Here is a 21,008-nt window from a genome sequence, read left to right on the forward strand (position 1 = left end):
TAACATATTACAACGTATGCTATGTGTTACAGCACTACTTTTGGTGTCCCCCTCAGGAATTGCTCCTGAGAAAATTTCATGTAATTGTCCCCTGCAAGGTTGATATCAGATTTTCGCCCCTGTGTTAGACCATTACAATGCGGACTGTCATGCATTTTTACTATTACCAACAAGACAACGAAGTGATACGTGCCATGGAGACTTATAACGGATATTTTCCTAACACCAAAAGTTGCCACGCTGAGCGATATTGTTTACCACACTATTATGCATACAATCCAAGTCATACGTTTATTGTCATTCATACTCTTATTTTTAACCGAATATCTTTGCAAAAGTGTTCATTGGGTCAATTCAGATCTCGGAAATATTGGAAAAATGTGCTTAAGGGGACTGACACTCAAGGCGCACAACAGGATAACACAACAACCACATTTTCAATTGACAATCATTGCTTTAAATGGATTTGGTTGATTGTTTATATATGCCTATACAAATCTATGTATTTAACTTGTAAACCAAGGTTGGATTTGTAGGTCTAAGCAACATGCACCTGGATATTCGCGTCATGAATCGGGACGGGCTCCTACGTCCTCATATACACATTATGACATAATAAAGAGCTTAATCTTTCACGAAATAAAGACATAGAAGCATACCCATTTATACAGGTTCTACACATTCCATTTCTCCATGGCAATAGAATGTAAACATTCTATTTGCGCCAAACATCGCCTACAACTCAATTCTAAGTGCAGCATATTGGACGACTCCACAGTCATTGATCATTCGCGACTTTAAGTCATTCCTGTTACCTCTAGAGCATCCCGTATATCTATAGCGCTGCATTTCTTCCCCATCTTAACATGGATAGGGTTTTGTGCATTCCGGAGTTCACTTATGGTCCCACAAAGGTAATCTTAGGAGAAATTAATTTTAGCATACTGTAAATGCCTGTGCATAATGTGCATAACAAAGCATCATTATTTTCATTATCTTCAAAGGAATTCTGTAGAAGCAGCCTTTATTTCCAGACTCTGCAGGCCTGCTGGGAGGAAACATATTACAATAAACAGGTAAGATTCATCCCACAAAAACATAAACAACAGAAAGACAGTTTAGAGAAGTTGGTCATAAGAGTTCTTAATATCACTTGCAAATTGTGACGCATGAGCAGTTGTGAAATGTTGCGAGAGGCCCTTCTGAAAGCACATGATATGGTATTTCGTGGCACGGTCTCACACCTTACCTCATCTTGCAGAAGAAGCTCATGGTCCACTATCTGCTGCTCCAGAGTCAAGGCCAGGTCCCGCCCCATGTCACCACGGAGCACATGAGCAACTGGCTGGTGTCTCAAAGCAAAAAATCCCTTAGGGAGAGGTGAGTACCACGTCAGCACTCACCTTCACTGCCATTCCCTGCCACCAGCAGCACTCCAGGAGGTGTGGGTAAAATAATCAACAGCAAAATCAGAAGCCAGGAAAGTTGAATTGCTCTGGGTTTTTTTGAAGGGTGTGGAAGGAAACCCTGGGGGAGGGAAACGACCTCGCTCGGCTGGTAAGAGAATGAGAGTTAGAGACATACTACAAGTCAGTGAGCTCTTTACTAGCATTTCAACAACGAGTTAGCACAGCAGAATAGATATGTTGTTAAATTACACTAAAGGGACTTCCTGTTTCATACTGCAGGCCTGGGAAGTAAACACTTGCCTAAAAATGATGGACATAGAGCACGAGGCTTTCTGCAAGCTCCGCCGCTCCATGCACTCCACCTTGCCAGCTGACATGTGAGTTCCATGTACTGCCCTGCATATGACTTGATCCATTTATCTACACATATGGAACTACGCAGAAGCAGACTAAGACAGTGTTCTCTGTGAGCACATTGCACATTATTTAGCTTATTCTTCTCCTTTTTGTTGATTTCAGCGATCCTAAAGTCCACAGCATCGTGGAGAGAGCTGTGAGGAGCATTCTGGGCGAGCAGTCCAATGAGCCCCGTAGCAACCTGCTCAGCCCATCTCAGGTGGTGGTGGAGGTGGTGCCCAGGCTTCTCCTGGCCCTGTGGCTTCAGCCTGAGGAAGGCCATTCAGAGCACCCGATCCTAATAAGCGGGATGGCCGTGGGTATGGTGGCGGCCGTAGTGGAGAAGCTCTCCTGCATGCTAAAGGACCCTTCCCCTCACATCCCTTTCTCCCGGGCTGCTGCTTTTGACTCTGTGCGGTCGATCCTCGGGAGAATCAGTCAGTCCTTCTCCACGGATGACCTCCAGAGCCCTTTTTATATGAGCTCGGTCTGTGCCTTTGTGGTGGACGAGGTGCAGAGCTGCTTCCAGCCCCCTGCAGCCACCCTACCAGTCCCCCCTGTCCTCACAGTGGCCGTTTCCACCACACTACCAGCTGACATACAAGCAGGTGAGTAGCAATGAGAGCACTCTGACAGATGCCTCTTGTGATGACATCTTGTTGCCTTGTAATAGCAGAGCTCATCAGGATTGTTGTTGTCACCCATAACACAGACCCGGCTTCATCCCACCTGGAGGTTGTGGACACCACCGTTAACACAGAGGCAGACCAGGCTTCTTCTCACCTGGAGGTTGTGGACATCACCCCAAAGACAGAGGCAGACCCGGCTTCTTTCCACCTGGAGGTTGTGTACATCACCCCAAAGACAGAGGCAGACCAGGCTTCTTCTCACCTGGAGGTTGTGGACATCACCCCAAAGACAGAGGCAGACCCGGCTTCTTTCCACCTGGAGGTTGTGGACATCACCCCTAAGACAGAGGCAGACCCGGCTTGTTCCCACCTGGAGGTTGTGTACATCACCCCAAAGACAGAGGCAGACCCGGCTTCTTTCCACCTGGAGGTTGTGTACATCACCCCAAAGTCAGAGGCAGACCCGGCTTGTTCCCAGCTGGAGGTTGTGGACATCACCACTAACACAGAGGCAGACCAGGCTTCTTCTCACCTGGAGGTTGTGGACATCACCCCAAAGACAGAGGCAGACCCGGCTTCTTTCCACCTGGAGGTTGTGGACATCACCCCTAAGACAGAGGCAGACCCGGCTTGTTCCCACCTGGAGGTTGTGTACATCACCCCAAAGTCAGAGGCAGACCCGGCTTGTTCCCAGCTGGAGGTTGTGGACATCACCACTAACACAGAGGCAGACCTGGCTTCTTCCCACCTGGAGGTTGTGGACATCACCCCTAAGACAGAGGCAGAGCCCATCTCTTCCCTCTTGGAGGTTGTGGACGTCACACCTGAAGAACGGACTCTCACGATGGCTGTCTTCGCCACTCTGCCAGCTGACATCCAAGCAGGTGAGTAACACTTAGAGAGTACTCTGACAGGTGCCGTTTGTCATGACATCTTAGCAGAACCTTTCAACTGGCCAGTGTTTAGAACCTACGGTGTGTATTTGTTTACATTCTGTTCCTCTTTTTTCCCTTTCCAGAGGATGTTGCTGTGGTCATCCCGGATGTCACCCCACACGTCACCAAGGACGTGACACAGGATGTTCCATGCAGAGCTAGGAAAAGGGCAGTCCGGCGATTATTTTGCAGGCTTTGGAGGGCAGTGTGCTGCTGCGTCTGCCACAAGGAAGAGGAGGAACAATATTAATTATTCATCGGGCCTTCAGAAATGGGATTGAACCATAGACCATTAAATTATTTGCATTAACATTGGATTCAATTCTGCTTTTCTTCTGTTTACTACTTAATATCAGAACATTTCTATAAACTTTCACTTTGCAAGTGTGGAGTAGGTTGTGTAAATAAGTGGGAAACATCCCAATTTTAATGCTTTTAAAAATGTACTTTGTACATTTAAGAAAAATGTATTATTTGACAACAAATAAACAGAGGGCGCTCAATCAACGTTGAGTTGAGGTGCAACCAAAAATTTGAATCATCATAGAAAAGGAAAAAGCGCAACTCTTGCTCACTATTAAAAAAAAAGCATTGTTTTATTCAGGCAAGGTTAACAGATTAACGTTTCGGCCTAGTTTATGACCATTTGCAAGTTGTGTTTGCCCAGTAAAAAGGTAAAAAGTTGTGTTTGTTCTTGAGGGTTGAAGACAGTGAACATGGCCCAGCATCCCTGTGAATGTTTTGTACACTCAGTACATTAATACTGTTGGTACCGTGTTCTTGCCGTAACCTGTAAAGCTGGAGCCGCCTGCGAGGCAGGGGGAGGTGTAGGTGATGCCGTTGTCTGAACACACAGGGTCCCACTCCCCAGCCAAGCAGGAGCAGTCTCTGTTACACTCTGACAACAGGCTGCCATCGTACATCAGGGAACCTGGTAATAATGATGTTAAAATAATTGTTGCTGAACTATCATTGACATAGGCACAGTGACAAAACAGCCAGGAATCCTGGCTCAGCAACAACCATACTGTATATTCCCATAAGAGGGAGCACCGGCACAAGCCCATGTGTGTTTTGGTCTAATTTTCCCTCATATTCCACTGATCAAAACTTTTGTTTTTAATCAACCCACCAACCCACCAACCAATCAGATGTCATATTGACCCGTTGTAGGACACGGTCAGACCAGCCACCTGAACGTTGTCACACTTAGTGCCAGACTGCAGACGGAGGAGGTAGGCCATGAAGGAGGTGACGAAAAACAGCTGGGCTCCAGACACAACGCCAAGCTTATACCTCTTCATCAGTAGACCTCCCAGGAATATCCCCACTGCACCCACAGGCAGGTTCAACTCACCTGGAAAAGTTATACTCATACATCTATAGTGCTACCAGTGTGCTGGAGTTTCATTTCCACTCATGTTCAACAAACCTACAGGGGATGGAAGAAAATAAAAAAAGTATTTAATGCCATTCAACATCAATACTGACAGGATGCATCATGTCCAGGTTTCTATGGCTGCGTTAAGACAGGCAGCCCAATTCAGTAATTTTTTTGAGTAATTTGTATTTTAACCAATCAGATATGCTCTGAAAAAGAGCTGATACGAAAATATCTAATGTGATTGTTCAGAAGACCTGCCTGTCTCAACGCATCCCTTGTCTCTGTCTCTGACCCAAACTTCAGTCCTTGCATCGATTACAGAGGACTGAAAAGGATTAGGATCAAGAACCGTTACCCCCTACCCGATGTCCGCCACCTTGGAGTTGGCCCTAGGAGCCCAATTCTTCACCAAACTGGACCTTAAAATCTGGTGAGCATCAGGGAGGGAGATGAGTGGAAAACTGCCTTTAACACCCCTAGTGGTCACTGAGTATTTAGTCATGACCTTCGGAATATCGAACTCAACGGCAGTCTTTCAAGCATTGATCAATGCCACTCTTAGGGATATGTTGAACCGGTTCGTCTTTGTTTACCTCGACGACATCCTGATTAGATGTCGACCGATTAATAGGAATGGTCGGAATGGGCGTTTATTTTTTTATATTTTTTTTTACACCTTTATTTAATCTTTATTTAATTAGGCAAGTCAGTTAAGAACATAATGACGACCTAGGAACGGGGCAGAATGACAGATTTTTAACCTTGTCAGCTCGGGGGATCCAATCTTGCATTGATTACATTGCACTCCACGAGGAGCCTGCCTGTTAGCGAATGCAGTAAGCTGTGTCATTTCTCTTGCGTTCATTGCACGCAGAGTCAGGGTATATGCAACAGTTTGGGCCGCCTGGCTCTTTGCGAACTCATTTGCCAGAACTTTACGTAATTATGACAACATTGAAGGTTGTGCAATGTAACAGGAATATTTATACTCATGGATGCCACCCGTTAGATGAAATACGGAACGGAATAAACGTTTTGTTTTCGAGGTGATAGTTTCCGGATTAGTCAAAGGTATATGGTTTAGAGAGAAATAGTCGACGCGTTATAATTCCTGTAATAACTTGCGGCTGAATTTGAAAGGGGTTCCTTCGTTATTTTACCGTTCATGTCTTCCATAGAGAATGTCTTGATCTACTTCAAATAAGGTCTGTGTTTCGTGCAGGCTTAAACCGCCTCAACGTTTTGATACCCGTGTAAATCTCACTAGGATAAGGTAACGTTTGTCAACATATTTTCATAAATCCACTCTACAATTTTTTTTTATCTTCGCTTATATTTAGCCAATATTGATCAGTTACCTTGTCCTATGGATATCTACAGTTATAAAATTGTCACGGTGATGTAAGCCTACACGTAACACAGACCCTATTTTAAGTGAATCTAAAAATATCCTATGGAATAAATGAAGGAACCGCTTTTCAGATTTTGCTAGGTGTCATGGGAATTATGACTCGCACTTTGGTTGTCAATTCTTACCATGCCCATTATTAAAATAAGATTTCCTGCATATAGAAATTAAAGTTTTTGTTTTCAACATTCATCACAGGTAACTTAAACTCAATTTTTATTCAAACAGTTGAGAGTATTTGTCTCCTAAGCAGACTCTTCAGTATCATTGTCACTTCAGAGCTGTGTGCGTGTGTGTATTTATGTATTAAATTAAGTTAAAATAAAAGTGTTCATTGTTCATTCAGTATTGTTGCAATTGTCATTATTACAAAAATGTGTGTGTGTATGATATATATATATATATTAAAACATATATTTTTTAAATAAATCGGCCGATTAATCGGTATCGGCTTTTTTGTCCTCCAATAATCGGTATCGGTATTGAAAAATCATAATCGGTCGACCTCTAATCCTGATCTTCTCCAAAAACCCTTCCGGAACACATACAGCCCTGTCCCACCTCACTCAAGTAGGTTTTTGCTGGAATCCCGAGGCTGACCGGGCATTCATAGAGCTCAAGGGACGTTTCACCTCCAAACTAATCCTCGTTCATCCTGATCCTACTCGCCCCTTTGTGGTAGAGGTGGACGCCTAGGACACCAGAGCGGGTGCGGTCCTTTCACAGTGGAACAAGGAGGACAAGAAACTGCACCCATGCTCCTTTCTCTCCAAGCGGTTCTCACCAGCGGAAGGCAACTACGATGTAGGCAACCGGGAGTTCTTGGCAGTTAAGTGGGCCCTTGAGGGGTGGAGACACTGGTTGGAACCACTGCTTCATCTTCTGGTCTCTTCTCTGCACCTGGGTCCAAACTTACCACGTCACAGTTATAGCATCTCTTAATCCCTTCTCTTAACATGTATGGCCCCAAAACATAATCAAGCAGCTGACCAATTACGCAAGACTTTAGTTCTAAATTAACTGAGATTAATCAACAACTGGATACATTTCTTTATTTCTAAAGTGAAACTATCCTCTGCATTGGAGTATCTCTACAAGCACAAGTTTAACCAGTATTTCAGTTGTTTTACCGTCCCATGAAGAAGTGTGGCAGGCCTGTGAGGAAGGATCCTACAGCCATGAGGAAACAGCCCATAGCAATGAGCCTGGGCCGGTGCAGCTTCGCCCCAAAATGGCTGACCACAGCCAGGAACAGCAGGTTACCTGCAAGAAACCACATCACTACAGTAGTCAGGAATCGCAAATTATAAACAGTTTTTTTTTAAACTAAAAATGGCATATCAGTTTGGATACTAGGCTGCAACAACATAGCATTAAATAAAACAATGTTAGGGGTTAGACAGTAGAGACATGGACAAATGCCAGTCAATCAATTAAGAGGAACAACTATAAAACTGGACACTATTGAGAGCAGACTCTGATTGAACCACAAAACAAAATGGATCATACTGTAGTCTGTATCTGGTTTTTACTACATGAATTCTCAAGCAACTCAATGTTATTGTTGATACCAATCTCAAAGCTGCCGTCTATGAGTCCGATGAGAGAGCTGGAAAGGTCAAAGTGTCTCTCTGAGTGATGGCACTCTTCATGTAGGTCCCTGACAGAGCTTTGGTGAAGGAGGCGAACCACAGGGCCAAGATGAACTGCTGACTAACACAAGAAAGAACATTAGTGTGTGTGTTTGTCCGTGTGTTCCACAAAGAACCCCGTCTTAGTGTATGGTTTCACATGAATCACACCACAATGTATTTCACATTCATACAATAGAAACACCTATATATGAAAACATAAATAATTTAATGTTTTTCTATAAACAGCTACCTCTATTGAAAAGTGACAACAATACATTCAGCTTTAAGATAGTGGCACCTCCAGAAAATGGTATCTCTCTCACTGTATACACTAAAAGTCCACCAGACTGAGCGTGCTCGGGCCAGTTTATCAGCTAGTGAGCACAGTTTTACACAAAACCAATAACATGTAAAACCAACTCAGAAATCCATAACAAATGGATTCTTTATAAAAAAAATCTCCTAGACAAAATCCAGTACAAGTAAGCTACTCAGTAAACATTGTCTCTGTGACTCGTAAATCGTTTTTTACCTCAGCTAGCATCAAGCTAACATATAATCTGACTCAATGTAAATCACGTTCTTCTCTCACTCAGTTCGACACAAAGCCAAAACAAAACCTTTCCTAACGTGATAATATCTTGACAAAGTAGTTAAATAGCATGTTATTACATATTGTTTATATATTTGAATGTTTGGAAGTTATTTTACATACCTGTAATAGTAAAAAGAACAGACACAGTTTACCTCTGTAAAGTTCTGATCCTTATTCTGCAGAATGGTGAGCGCTTGGCCAGAACTTGCTGTTTCTCCTGCTACAACAGTGTAACAGCGCCATCTATTGGCCTGATGGACGGCTAACGCTAAAGAATGTAGAAAATACAATTTATATTAATTAAGACAAATACATAAACAAATTGAGGGGGGGGGGGTATAATAAATGGGTGTCTGTTTTTAGTGACTTTGTTTTCAACCGATTACACATAAACAATCGTACATGTGCATTTTAAAGCATTAAGATCCTTGAGTGTGGAACTGCAGGGCGTTTGGTGGCCTGCTTGTCAGGGACACAGTTCCTTTTGGCTGGTCAGCTTCGCTCTGTCCTCTGCTGAATCACCCATCCTATCCAGTCAGAAATGCAAAAACCACATGAATTTCACATGTGAACACAGGAAGCGTTCCAAAAACATGTTTTCATGTAATCTTATGTGAAGATAATGTGATAACATGTAAAGCAACATGTGATTACATTAAACTACACATGTGAAAATGTGATCACGTTGTGTTCCAAAACATGTTTTCACATGATTTCACATAAAATGTAAGTTGAAATCATGTGGTTTTTCTGTAAGGGCAGGAATATAAGATGCATTTTGATGTTATGTTTGATGTTACATGATCTTGAAAATGCAATGTTCTTTGAGGTTCTTCCATGTTCCTTTCCATGTATTTTCCATTTTACTTTCCCTCAGTCCTTTTCATTTTCCTTGGCAAAATCAAATTAAATCAAATGTATTTATATAGCCCTTCTTACATCAGCTGATATCTCAAAGTGCTGTACAGAAACCCAGCCTAAAACCCCAAACAGCAAGCAATGCAGGTGTAGAAGCACAGTGGCTAGGAAAAACTCCCTAGGAAGGCCAAAACCTAGGAAGAAACATAGAGAGGAACCAGGCTATGAGGGATGGCCAGTCCTCTTCTGGCTGTGCCGGGTGGAGATTATGACAGAACATGGCCAAGATGTTCAAATGTTCATAAATGACCAGCGTGGTCAAATAATAATAATCACAGTAGTTGTCGAGGGTGCAACTGTAACGGATGTGAAATGGCTAGCTAGTTAGCGGGTACGCGCTAGTAGCATTTCAATCAGTTACGTCACTTGCTCTGAGACTTAAGTAGTGTTGCCCCTTGCTTTGCAAGGGCCGCGGCTTTTGTGGAGCGATGGGTAACGACCGTGCTTCGTGGGCGACCGTTGTCGATGTGTGCAGAGGGTCCCTGGTTCGCGCCCGTGTCGGGGCGAGGGGACGGTTTAAAGTTGTACTGTTACATTGATGCTGTTGACCCGGATCACTGGTTGCTGCGGAAAAGGAAGAGGTTGAAAGGGGGGTGAGTGTAACGGATGTGAAATGGCTAGCTAGTTAGCGGGTACGCGCTAGTAGCATTTCAATCAGTTACGTCACTTGCTCTGAGACTTAAGTAGTGTTGCCCCTTGCTTTGCAAGGGCCGCGGCTTTTGTGGAGCGATGGGTAACGACCGTGCTTCGTGGGCGACCGTTGTCGATGTGTGCAGAGGGTCCCTGGTTCGCGCCCGTGTCGGGGCGAGGGGACGGTTTAAAGTTATACTGTTACACAACAGGTCAGCACCTCAGGAGTAAATGTCAGTTGGCTTTTCATAGCCAATCATTGAGAGTATCTCTACCGCTCCTGCTGTCTCTAGAGAGTTGAAAACAGCAGGTCTGGGACAGGTAGCAAATCCAGTGAACAGGTCAGGGTTCCATAACCGCAGGCAGAACAGTTGAAACTGGAGCAGCAGCACGGCCAGGTGGACAGGGGACAGCAAGGAGTCATCATGCCAGCTAGTCCTGAGGCATGGTCCTAGGGCTCAGGTCCCCCGAGAGAGAGAAAGAAAGAAAGAGAGAAAGAGAGAATTAGAGAGAGCATACTTAAATTCACACAGGACACTGGAGAAATACTCCAGATATAACAGACTGACCCTAGCCCCCCGACACATAAACTACTGCAGCATAAATACTGGAGGCTGAGACAGGAGGGGTCAGGAGACACTGTGGCCCCATCCGATGATACCCCCGGACAGGGCCAAACAGGCAGGATATAACCACACCCACTTTGCCAAAGCACAGCCCCCACACCACTAGAGGGATATCTTCAACCACCAACTTACCATCTTGAGACAAGGTCGAGTATAGCCCACAAAGACCTCCGCCACAGCACAACCCAAGGGGGCGCCCCAACCCAGACAGGAAGATCACGTCAGTGACTCAACCCACTCAAGTGACGCACCCCTCCTAGGGACGGCATGGAAGAGCACCAGTAAGCCAGTGACTCAGCCCCTGTAATAGGGTTAGAGGCATAGAATCCCAGTGGAGAGAGGGGAACCAGGCCAGGCAGAGACAGCAAGGACGGTTCGTTGCTCCAGAGACTTTCCGTTCACCTTCACACTCCTGGGCCAGACTACACTCAATCATATGACTCACTGAAGAGATGAGTCTTCAGTAAAGACTTAAAGGTTGAGACCGAGTCTGCGTCTCTCACATGGGTAGGCAGACCATTCCATAAAAATGGAGCTCTATAGGAGAAAGCCCCGCCTCCAGCTGTTTGCTTAGAAATTCTAGGGACAATTAGGAGGCCTGCGTCTTGTGACCATAGCGTACGTGTAGGTATGTATGGCAGGACCAAATCGGAAAGATAGGTAGGAATCAAGCCCATGTAATGCTTTGTAGGTTAGCTGTAAAACCTTGAAATCAGCCTTTGCCTTAACAGGAAGCCAGTGTAGGGAGGCTAGCACTGGAGTAATATGATCAAATATTTTGGTTCTAGTCAGGATTCTAGCAGCCGTATTTAGCACTAACTGAAGTTTATTTAGTGCGTTATCCGGTTAGCCGGAAAGTAGAGCATTGCAGTAGTCTAACCTAGAAGTAACAAAAGCATGGAATAATTTTTCTGCATCATTTTTGGACAGAAATTTCAGATTTTTGCAATGTTACGTAGATGGAAAAAAGCTGTCCTTGAAACAGTCTTGATATGTTTGTCAAAAGAGAGATCAGGGTCCAGAGTAACGCCGAGGTCCTTCACAGTTTTATTTGAGACCACTGTACAACCATCAAGATTAATTGTCAGATTCAACAGAAGATCTATTTGTTTCTTGGGACCTCGAACAAGCATCTCTGTTTTGTCCGAGTTTAAATGAAGAAAGTATGCAGCCATCCACTTCCTTATGTCTGAAACACAGGCTTCTAGCGAGGGCAATTTTGGGGCTTCACCATGTTTCATTGAAATGTGTGTCATCCGCATAGCAGTGAAAGTTAACATTATGTTTTCGAATAACATCCCCAAGAGGTAAAATATATAGTGAAAACAAAAGTGGTCCTAAAACGGAACCTTGAGGAACACCGAAATGTACAGTTGATTTGTCAGAGGACAAACCATTCACAGAGACAAACTGATATCTTTCCAACAGATAAGATCTAAACCAGGCCAGAACTTGTCCGTGTAGACCACAGGTGTCAAACTCATTCCACGGGGGGCCGAGTGTCTGCGGGTTTTCGCTCCTCCCTTGTACTTGATTGATGAATTAACATCACTAATTAGTTAGGAACTCCCCACACCTGGTTGTCTAGGGCTTTATTGAAAGGAAAAACCAAAAACCTGCAGACACTAGGCCCTCCGTGGAATGAGTTTGACACCCCTGGTGTAGACCAATTTGGGTTTCCAGTCTCTCCAAAAGAATGTGGTGATCGATGGTATCCAAAGCAGCAGTAAGGTCTAGGAGCACGAGGACAGATGCAGAGCCTCGGTCTAACGCCATTAAAAGGTAATTTACCACCTTCACAAGTGCAGTCTCAGTGCTATGATGGGGTCTAAAATCAGACTGAAGCATTTCGTATACATTGTTTTGTCTTCAGGAAGGCAGTGAGTTGCAGTGCAACAGCTTTTTCAATTTTTTTTGAGAGGAATGGGAAATTCGATATAGGCCAATAGTTTTTATATTTTCTGGGTCAAGGTTTGGCTTTTTCAAGAGAGGCTTTATTACTGCCACTTTTAGTGAGTTTGGTACACATCCGGTGGATAGAGAGACGTTTATTATGTTCAACATAGGAGGGCCAATCACAGGAAGCAGCTCTTTCAGTAGTTTAGTTGGAATAGGGTCCAGTATGCAGCTTGAAGGTTTAGAGGCCATGATTATTTTCATCATTGTGTCAAGAGATATAGTACTAAAACACTTGAGTGTCTGTCTTGATCCTAGGTCTTGGCAGAGTTGTACAGAATCAGGACAACTGAGCTTTGGAGGAATACGCAGATTTAAAGAGGAGTCCGTAATTTGCTTTCTAATGATCATGATCTTTTCCTCAAAGAAGTTCATGAATTTATTACTGCTGAAGTGAAAGCCATCCTCTCTTGGGGAATGCTGCTTTTTAGTTAGCTTTGCGACAGTATCAAAAATAAATTTCGTATTGTTCTTATTTTCCTCAAAATAGGATGATCGAGCAGCAGTGAGGGCTCTTTGATACTGCACGGTACTGTCTTTCCAATCTAGTCGGAAGACTTCCAGTTTGGTGTGGCGCCATTTCCGTTCCAATTTTCTGGAAGCTTGCTTCAGAGCTCGGGTATTTTCTGTATACCAGGGAGCTAGTTTCTTATGACAAATGTTTTTAGTTTTTAGGGGTGCAACTGCAGCTAGGGTATTGCGTCAAGGTTAAATTGAGTTCCTCAGTTAGGTGGTTGACAGATTTTTTCCCTCTGACGTCCTTGGGTAGGCAGAGGGAGTCTGGAAGGGCATGAAGGAATCTTTGGGTTGTCTGAGAATTTATAGCACGACTTTTGATGCTCCTTGTTTGGGGTCTGAGCAGATTATTTGTTGCGATTGGAAATGTAATAAAATGGTGGTCTGATAGTCCAGGATTATGAGGAAAAACATTAAGATCCACAACATTTATTCCATGGGACAAAACTATGTCCAGAGTATGACTGTGACAGTGAGTAGGTCCTGGCTCCGAAATCCTTGGCTCCGAAATCCTTTTTGAGTGGGTCTGTGGACTTTTCCATGTGATTATTAAAATCACCAAAAATGTGAATATTATCTGCTATGACTACAAGGTGGGATAGGAATTCAGGAAACTCAGTGAGGAACGCTGTATATGGCCCAGGAGGCCTGTAAACAGTAGCTATAAAAAGTGATTGAGTAGGCAGCATAGATTTCATGACTAGAAGCTCAAAAGACAAAAACGTCATTTTTTTGAGGGTAAATTGAAATGTGCTATCGTAAATGTTAGCAACACCTCCGCCTTAGCGGGATGCACGGGGGATATGGTCACTAGTGTAACCAGGGGGTGAGGCCTCATTTAACACAGTAAATTCATGGATTAAGCCGTGTTTCACTCAGGCCAATCACATCAAGATTATGATCAGTAATAAGTTAATTGACTATAACTGCCTTGGAAGTGAGGGATCTAACATTAAGTAGCCCTATTTTGAGATGATGTGGTATCACGATCTCTTTCAATAATGGCAGGAATGGAGGTCTTTATTCTAGTGAGATTGCTAAAACGTCTTCCGGCACTACGGGTGGGGTGCCTGAGGATATAGTGTCTGACCGAGGTCCTTGATTCACGTCGAGGGTCTGGAGAGCGTTCATGGAGCGTCTGGGGGTCTCGATCAGCCTTACCTCAGATTTTCCTGATGGAGAGAGTGTGGGTAGGTTTCTGCGGTCTTGTTGCCAGTACCGGCCGGGGTAGTGGGCGGCGTTCGTGCCCTGGGCAGAGATGGCCCAGAACTCGCTTCGCCACTCCTCCACTAACCTCTCCCCCTTCCAGTGCGTACTGGGGTATCAGCCGGTTCTGGCTCCTTGGCATCAGAGTCAGACCGAGGCTCCTGCGGTGGACGACTGGTTCCGGCGCGCGGAGGAGACATGGGACGCCGCCCATGTTCACCTTCAGCGCACCGGACCGGGTCTGGCTCTCGACCCGAAACCTGCCCCTCCGCCTGCCCTGCTGGAAGCTGGGTCCGCGGTTTGTGGGGCCGTTTAAAGTCCTGAGGAGACTGAACGAGGTGTGTTACAGGTTACAGCTCCCACCTGATTACCGTATTAACCCCTCAATCCATGTGTGTCTCATCAGGCCGGTGGTGTTTGGTCCACTCCAGGAGTCTGAGGTGCGGGAGGTTCCTCTGCCCCCTCTGGACATCGAGGGGGTCCCGGCATACGCCGTTCGCTCCATACTGGATTCGAGGCATCGGGCGAGGGGCCTTCAGTAACTCGTGGAGTGGGAGGGGTACGGTCTGGAGGAGAGATGCTGGGTTCCGGTGGAGGACGTGTTGGACAATTCAATCCTGCGGGAGTTCCACCGTCTCCGTCCGGATCGCCCTGCACCTCGCCCTCCGGGTCGTCCCCGAGGCTGGTGTCGGCGCGCTGCTGGAGCCCCGCGTCAAGGGGGAGTACTGTCCCGACTTCCGCCGAAGTCGGTTCCTCTCCTTGTTTGGGCGGCGTTCGACGTCACCGATCTTTTAGCAATTGCCGATCCACCTTTCATTTTCCATTTGTTTTGTCTTGTTTTCCCACACACCTGATTTACATTCCCTCATTATTTGACGTGTATATAACCCTCTGTTCCCCCCATGTCTGTGTGTGGAATTGTTTGTTGTAAAGTCAGACTGGTTTGCGACGGGTTATTTTAACCCATATTTTGTTTTTCTGGTGCCGTTGTTTTTTTCCTCATTAAACTGCTCCGGTTATCACCCAGTTCTGCTCTCCTGCGCCTGACTTCCCTGCAGCCCGTTACGCACCTCTTACAAGATTGATATCTTAGGTTTTGTACCATTGATTTTTCCAAGCGCTGGGATGCGCAGAACTTAGAACACGGAGTTAATGAAATGCCCAGGAAATGGCACAGAAAATTTGGGGCGGTCTCTCCATAAAAGTCAATGGCCACACACCAATACATGGATTTGACAGTCAAACTATTACTTAAATAGCAGTCAACTCTTGTCATTGTTGTTCTTCTATAGAGAGTCGTGATTCGTTTAGGTTAACTAACAAAAAAAGTGTTCTGGTCCCTTTTCCATGATGGAATCCTCCCGAAATCAACATCCAACATTCCAAAATATAGATATAATCCTTCAAGTACTCATCTAGCCAACTTCTTCAGGGCCAGCCAGGCCCCCAGGCGCCCTGAAACCCAACCCCCATAAGAAGAAGCCCAAATACGACCTGCCCTTGCCCAGTATACATACAAGGTCAGGGGACAACACTGGTTTTTCATCTTGTAGTTAAACTTGTTTTATACACAGTTTAAAGGGATAGTTCCTCCCAATTACAAAATTACTTAAGTTGCGTTTACATTTCATTTGAAATCCAATGCTTCCAAAGTGTACATTAGTCTTTCCTGGTTCATAACATATTTTCTGGTCCCTTTCAGATCACAGCCATGTCAACAGTGGGCGGTGTCAGGCTTGTAAGAGACATGAATTATATGTGAGATTCAGTGACCAAGGCTGGAAGGTGAGATTCTATCTCTCTTAACTACTCATTGTACTGAATAGATAATCATGAACTAACATTGTACCACCTTATTTGCTGTAACACAGTTAGTATTTTTAGGGAAGCAAGGCATTTGCTTCCCCAACTAGTGGTCAGTATGTACTACTACTACACCCTCTCTCACATGAACGCTAACATTTCTGGTTTCAGTGGGAAAGATGGTAAATGTTTCAGACATTAATGGCAAATATAAAAAAACTAAGATACCCAAGTTAACGGAGTCTACAATGGCACTGTTAATGTAGAGTAGGGATAGTGAGAAGTAACATTCAAGACTGAAGCAATTATCCCCTCTAGTGGTATACTTTATACTGTACCAGGTTACTACACACACTGATAATACAAAACATTGAGGACACCTGCTCTTTCCATGACATAGACTGACCAAGTGAAAGCTATGACCCCTTATTGATGTCACTTGTTGAATCCACTTCAATCAGTGTAGATGAAGGGGAGTTAAAGAAAGATTTTAAAACCTTGATAGAATTGAGACATGGATTGTGTGTGTCATTCAGAGGGTGATTCGGCAAGACAAAAGATTGAACTGCATTTTAACGAGGGGTATGGTAGTAGGTGCCAGGCGCACCGGGTTAAGTGTGTCAAGAACTGCAACACTGCTGGTTTTTTCATGCTCAACAGTTTCCCATGTGTATCAAGAATGGTCCACCACCCAAAGGACGTCCAGCCAAGTTGACACAACATGGGCCAGCATCCTTGTGGAATGCTTAGGGCAGCTTGTAGAGTCCATGCTCTGACGAATTGAGGCTGTTCTGAGGGAAAAGGGTGTGCAACTCAATATTAGGAAGATGTTCCTAATGTTTTGTGCACTCAGTGTATGTAGTCCTACATGTTTTTAAATAGTACAATATCACAAACCAAAGTACAAAACCATATAAAGTGTGGGCCTGTAGTATCTGTAAATCAACTAAACGTTGTTTTTTATTTCCATATGCAGATAATAAAGCATCATTGTTCATGTAATAATCGAATATTAGCATTATACCTCTAGGAAGAGGAAATGGTCATAAAATCAAATAGATGAAAAGACGGAAACAAAAATGTTTTTGAACTAGAACTTAATTTATTTAAAATGTCAAATTCTGTGCAAAGTAATGTAGTGCATTGGTGTCTAGATCCCTGTTGGGTGGCAAAGTGTCACAAGAATCCTGTGGTGAGAGAAAACAAGAGAATACATAAAATTAATGGGTGTTAACTAATCAGGGTTCAACAAAGCACTTCAAGTCCTCAAATCCTTCAAAAGAGAGAGAGAAGGAGAAAGGAGTATGGTCCCTGCAGTAGGACTACATGCTGGCCATGAGGTTTTCCAAGTGGTACTCCAGGAGCCTGGAGAGCTCAGTGACCAGAGACTCTGGGTTAAAGTACCAGGCCAGCTGCTGGCCAAACATGTCATCTAGCAGAGCCATCAGCCCGCCCTGAAGAGAGCACCACACAACACATAGAACATGTCTCTGAGTTACTAGCTTATCAAGAAGAGAGAGAAAAAATAGAAATACTCCCCCTAAAATGGCATTGGAACCTGGTTAACCATGAATAAGGAAGTAAATAGGAAGTACACTAAGAATATAGAAATAAACAGGAAGTAACTTGACTCTTACATTGAGCAGCAGCAGGTTTCTGTCAGCCTCTGGCTCCATGTTGGCAGCAGTGGGCAGGAAGGAGTACAGGAGAGCGTACAGACGCTTCCACGAACCCACCAGGGTGCTAAAGGAAACAAAGGAGGAGAAAAGAAGAGAGAATAGAAGAGAAGAGGAATTTAAGTGAAACTGCTAATAGAGAGATATCAAAACATGTACCAGTAAGATGCTACTTACCACCATCAGGGACTTCTGAGCTGTCATCAACCCAAACAGCACCAGCTCAAAGAGGACATCTATCATGTTCACATGATGGATCTAGGACAAGAAAACACGTTTGGAGAAAATAAGAATGATTTCATATTGATCAGCGACTGTGATGTATAAAAGACATGCATGTGGAAGAACTCAGTGAGACTTGAAAGAGTTAATGAACTCACCTTTGCCTCAGCCAGCTCCCTCTCAATGTCATTCCGCTTGGAGGGGTCACTCAGGTAGTCCACAAAGTCATTATAGGTACGGATGAACTTGGCCTCGTCCTATGACAAAGAAAAAAGCATCTTATTGAACAGAACACATTTCCCCTCAGGGACGCTCTCTTTCCCTTGAAAGATAATGAGTTAGTGAGTTACCATGTGGTTGGCCTGAACCAGTGCGCCCAGGAGGACCTTTCCCGCCACAAACAGATGGTTCCTGCTCAGGGTGGAACCAAGCAGGGTCTAGGGAAGAGGGAAGAGTTAGGGTGAGACATCTTCCTCTAGGAGACAGAACAACAAGTCACAGAGAGAAAAAGGAAAGTGGGTCCACTCACAGTGAAGGCCTGGCGCAGGGAGACGAGCCTCAGGGCGATGTCCTCCACTCTCTTGGTGGTAAGGTAGAGGCTGTGAAAGGGAGGGAATGGAGCATGTCAACCATTAGAGTCAATGGGGGATAACAGCATTATGACCACTATCCTTCAGCATCTGACAAGCCCAGACTACACAGACATTTAGAGGAACTCACTTTAGCAGAGGAATCTCCCTCTCCTCAGGCAGCAAGTCCTCCTCCCAGCCCTACGACAACAAAACAAGCATTCAAAATCAGTCACCAATGCAATGACATAACAAACAATCGGTCAATGGAAGGATCTTAATGCTCCTAGTCAATAGTATGTGTGTGTAACGTCTGACCTCATATCAGTTGTGGCCCTCAGGGTCTGGGTCAGTGAACTGCTGAGTGGTGGGCGTAGAGAAGGAGGAAGCCTCCGACCACGCTGAAGAGGAGAGAAGCCCATCCAGCCCCATGTGGAGAGTGGCGTACACCACTGAGACATTGTCGTGGAAAATCATCTCAGAAATATAACGCTTTATCAGAACTTGTGAAATCAAAACATGCTTTTATTACAATTGTATAGCCAACTGGAATGTCCCGCAGAACACACACCCTCCCAGAGCACTGGTTCGCTCTTTATACACAAATAGCATATGAGTCCACCCCATATGCAAATAAGCATACTTCCCCTAATTCTTCCTGCCATCATTATCTTTTTAGTTCAGGCTTCCCGCTTGTTCACGCCTACTAACGCCCATTATCTGCTTTCAGTTAAATTATAATAGTGGCCAGACCCGTGCTTGTCTTAAAAATAATATATGTCCATCTATCCTATAAGCCTATGACTCAACCCTGTATTTAACTCAGTGCCCTAAGCACATATTTCTCTGGCAGGTGTATCTTTAGTAGAATCAGCAGACTATGTGTCTAATGGGTCTAAGTGCCCTAAACACATATTTCTCTGGTATGTATGTTTTTTTAGTGGAATGGGCAGACTATAAATCTAGTGTGTCAAAGCTTTTTCCATACATGCACTTTAAAGCACGTATGACTTTGGCCATCTGCTAAACTTTGGTTTCCTGTATTTACCAGAATGGCAAATGCACTCACGTCTGCCTTCTTCTCCTATTTTCTAGTGTACTCCTGTCTATTGTTTAATAGTGTGATATCTACCTACATATGTATCAATTACTCCTACAACATCAGTCTGCTGCTCAAAACACACACAACACACCCGTTTACCACACACACGTTATTAGAAAATACACCAAATCTAATGCAAAAATGTCCAGCAATGTCTTGGTCTATATACATAGGAAATAGTTTATTTACCTGGTAGCAGCCAAGCGTCACGTCCACAGACGTCTTGTGGCGGAGGTGAGACGCATAGTGGATCACCCTGCCAGCCACACGCTGACAGAGAGAGAATACATGTTAAGGCCAAATGGAATAAGTGAAGAAAAGCCTAATCTAATACTATTTACGTCTTACCTGGATCCAAGTGATGGACTGCACTTTGTTGGCACAGTAGGGGATGCCCTCTGGACTAAGCCTGGCTGTCTCCTTGGAGATGGCCCACACCAGTTGAGTCTCCAGGCCTCTCACCCTACTCACGTGGTGCATCCTCACCACCACCTGCTGTTGAGACAACATCAACAAAACCACTTCAGCAATTGCTGTGACACATTTCCATCAAGATCAAATGACTGACAATGTAAATTAGGATTAGGTAGTTACAAAGACACATACCTGGGATCCCCCACGCATGTAGGTGATGATGGGGCTGATGAACTGGAAAGTTCTCCAAGCTTTAACCACCGAACCGGCATTGTTCTGCACATTACAATACATTCATGTTGGAAACAGTAAACATTGTAACCGTGATGTGACTGTGTGTGTGTGGGGGTCTCTTACCCTGATCACAACAGGCCCACAGTACAGGGGGCTGAACCTAATCGGAATCAACTGCCAATTGCCAGTGGCCTCCTAAAACAGAAAGCAGACAAGAGATTTGTTTGATGTCAAAGAGACACAACTTGAATATCTGGGATATTTTTCAAACATAAAAGCACAAACTTTCAGAAAATTGTACCTCAAGGATAGTCTGCACATCTGGCACATCCTCAAGGATGATAGCAGCATTCTGGACATCAAGGAGGACTGGCAGCTGTGGAACATCTGGCACATCATCCAATGGCACATTCAACTGGACCTCATCCAGGACAGTTGTTTCTCTTGAAAAGCACCCAGGCATTGTTCTCTCTCAGGTCTCAGAAATCAAACAAGTTTGTTGTCAGCAGCAAAATGAAGTTGTTGTTTTCGCACAGAAAACGTTCCATAGGACTTCGGTTCTACGTTCAAAAATGATTGTTTACAAAATTGACAAATGTGTTGCCATAGAAATGAGTTTGGAATTCTATGATTCCCTTTAGAATCCGTTAAAATTGCTTGTCATCATTCTAGTGACGTCGACGTGCTCCTTCGTAGCTCAGTTGATATATATATATTTTTTGTTTTGTTTTGTTAAATCACCTTTA

At 44.3% G+C, this 21,008-nt stretch overlaps 1 protein-coding gene and 1 long non-coding RNA gene across 3 annotated transcripts; both read right to left on the reverse strand.

The window, feature by feature from the left end:
• Positions 1 to 17,897: 17,897 nt before the first annotated feature.
• LOC129821554 (uncharacterized) lies at positions 17,898 to 18,676 on the reverse strand. Of its 2 annotated transcripts, XR_008754355.1 has the most exons (5): positions 18,664 to 18,676; positions 18,473 to 18,542; positions 18,294 to 18,380; positions 18,102 to 18,200; positions 17,898 to 17,979 (listed from the first exon to the last, which is right to left on the reverse strand). It is a non-coding gene; the product is annotated as an uncharacterized LOC129821554 (long non-coding RNA). The 2 variants fall into 2 exon arrangements; XR_008754354.1 differs by lacking the exon at positions 18,664 to 18,676 and having other exon boundaries at positions 18,473 to 18,653.
• Positions 18,677 to 18,836: 160 nt separating this feature from the next.
• Positions 18,837 to 20,727, reverse strand: LOC129821506 (uncharacterized). The gene is made up of 6 exons (XM_055879178.1): positions 20,564 to 20,727; positions 20,386 to 20,457; positions 20,221 to 20,304; positions 19,963 to 20,109; positions 19,804 to 19,884; positions 18,837 to 18,989 (listed from the first exon to the last, which is right to left on the reverse strand). Exons 1-6 carry the CDS (start codon positions 20,723 to 20,725, stop codon positions 18,837 to 18,839), a joined length of 699 nt encoding a protein of 232 aa, XP_055735153.1. The 5' UTR covers positions 20,726 to 20,727.
• Positions 20,728 to 21,008: the final 281 nt, after the last annotated feature.

This window comes from Salvelinus fontinalis, chromosome 23 (assembly GCF_029448725.1).
Source record: "Salvelinus fontinalis isolate EN_2023a chromosome 23, ASM2944872v1, whole genome shotgun sequence".
In the NCBI taxonomy this organism is placed as follows: domain Eukaryota; kingdom Metazoa; phylum Chordata; class Actinopteri; order Salmoniformes; family Salmonidae; genus Salvelinus; species Salvelinus fontinalis.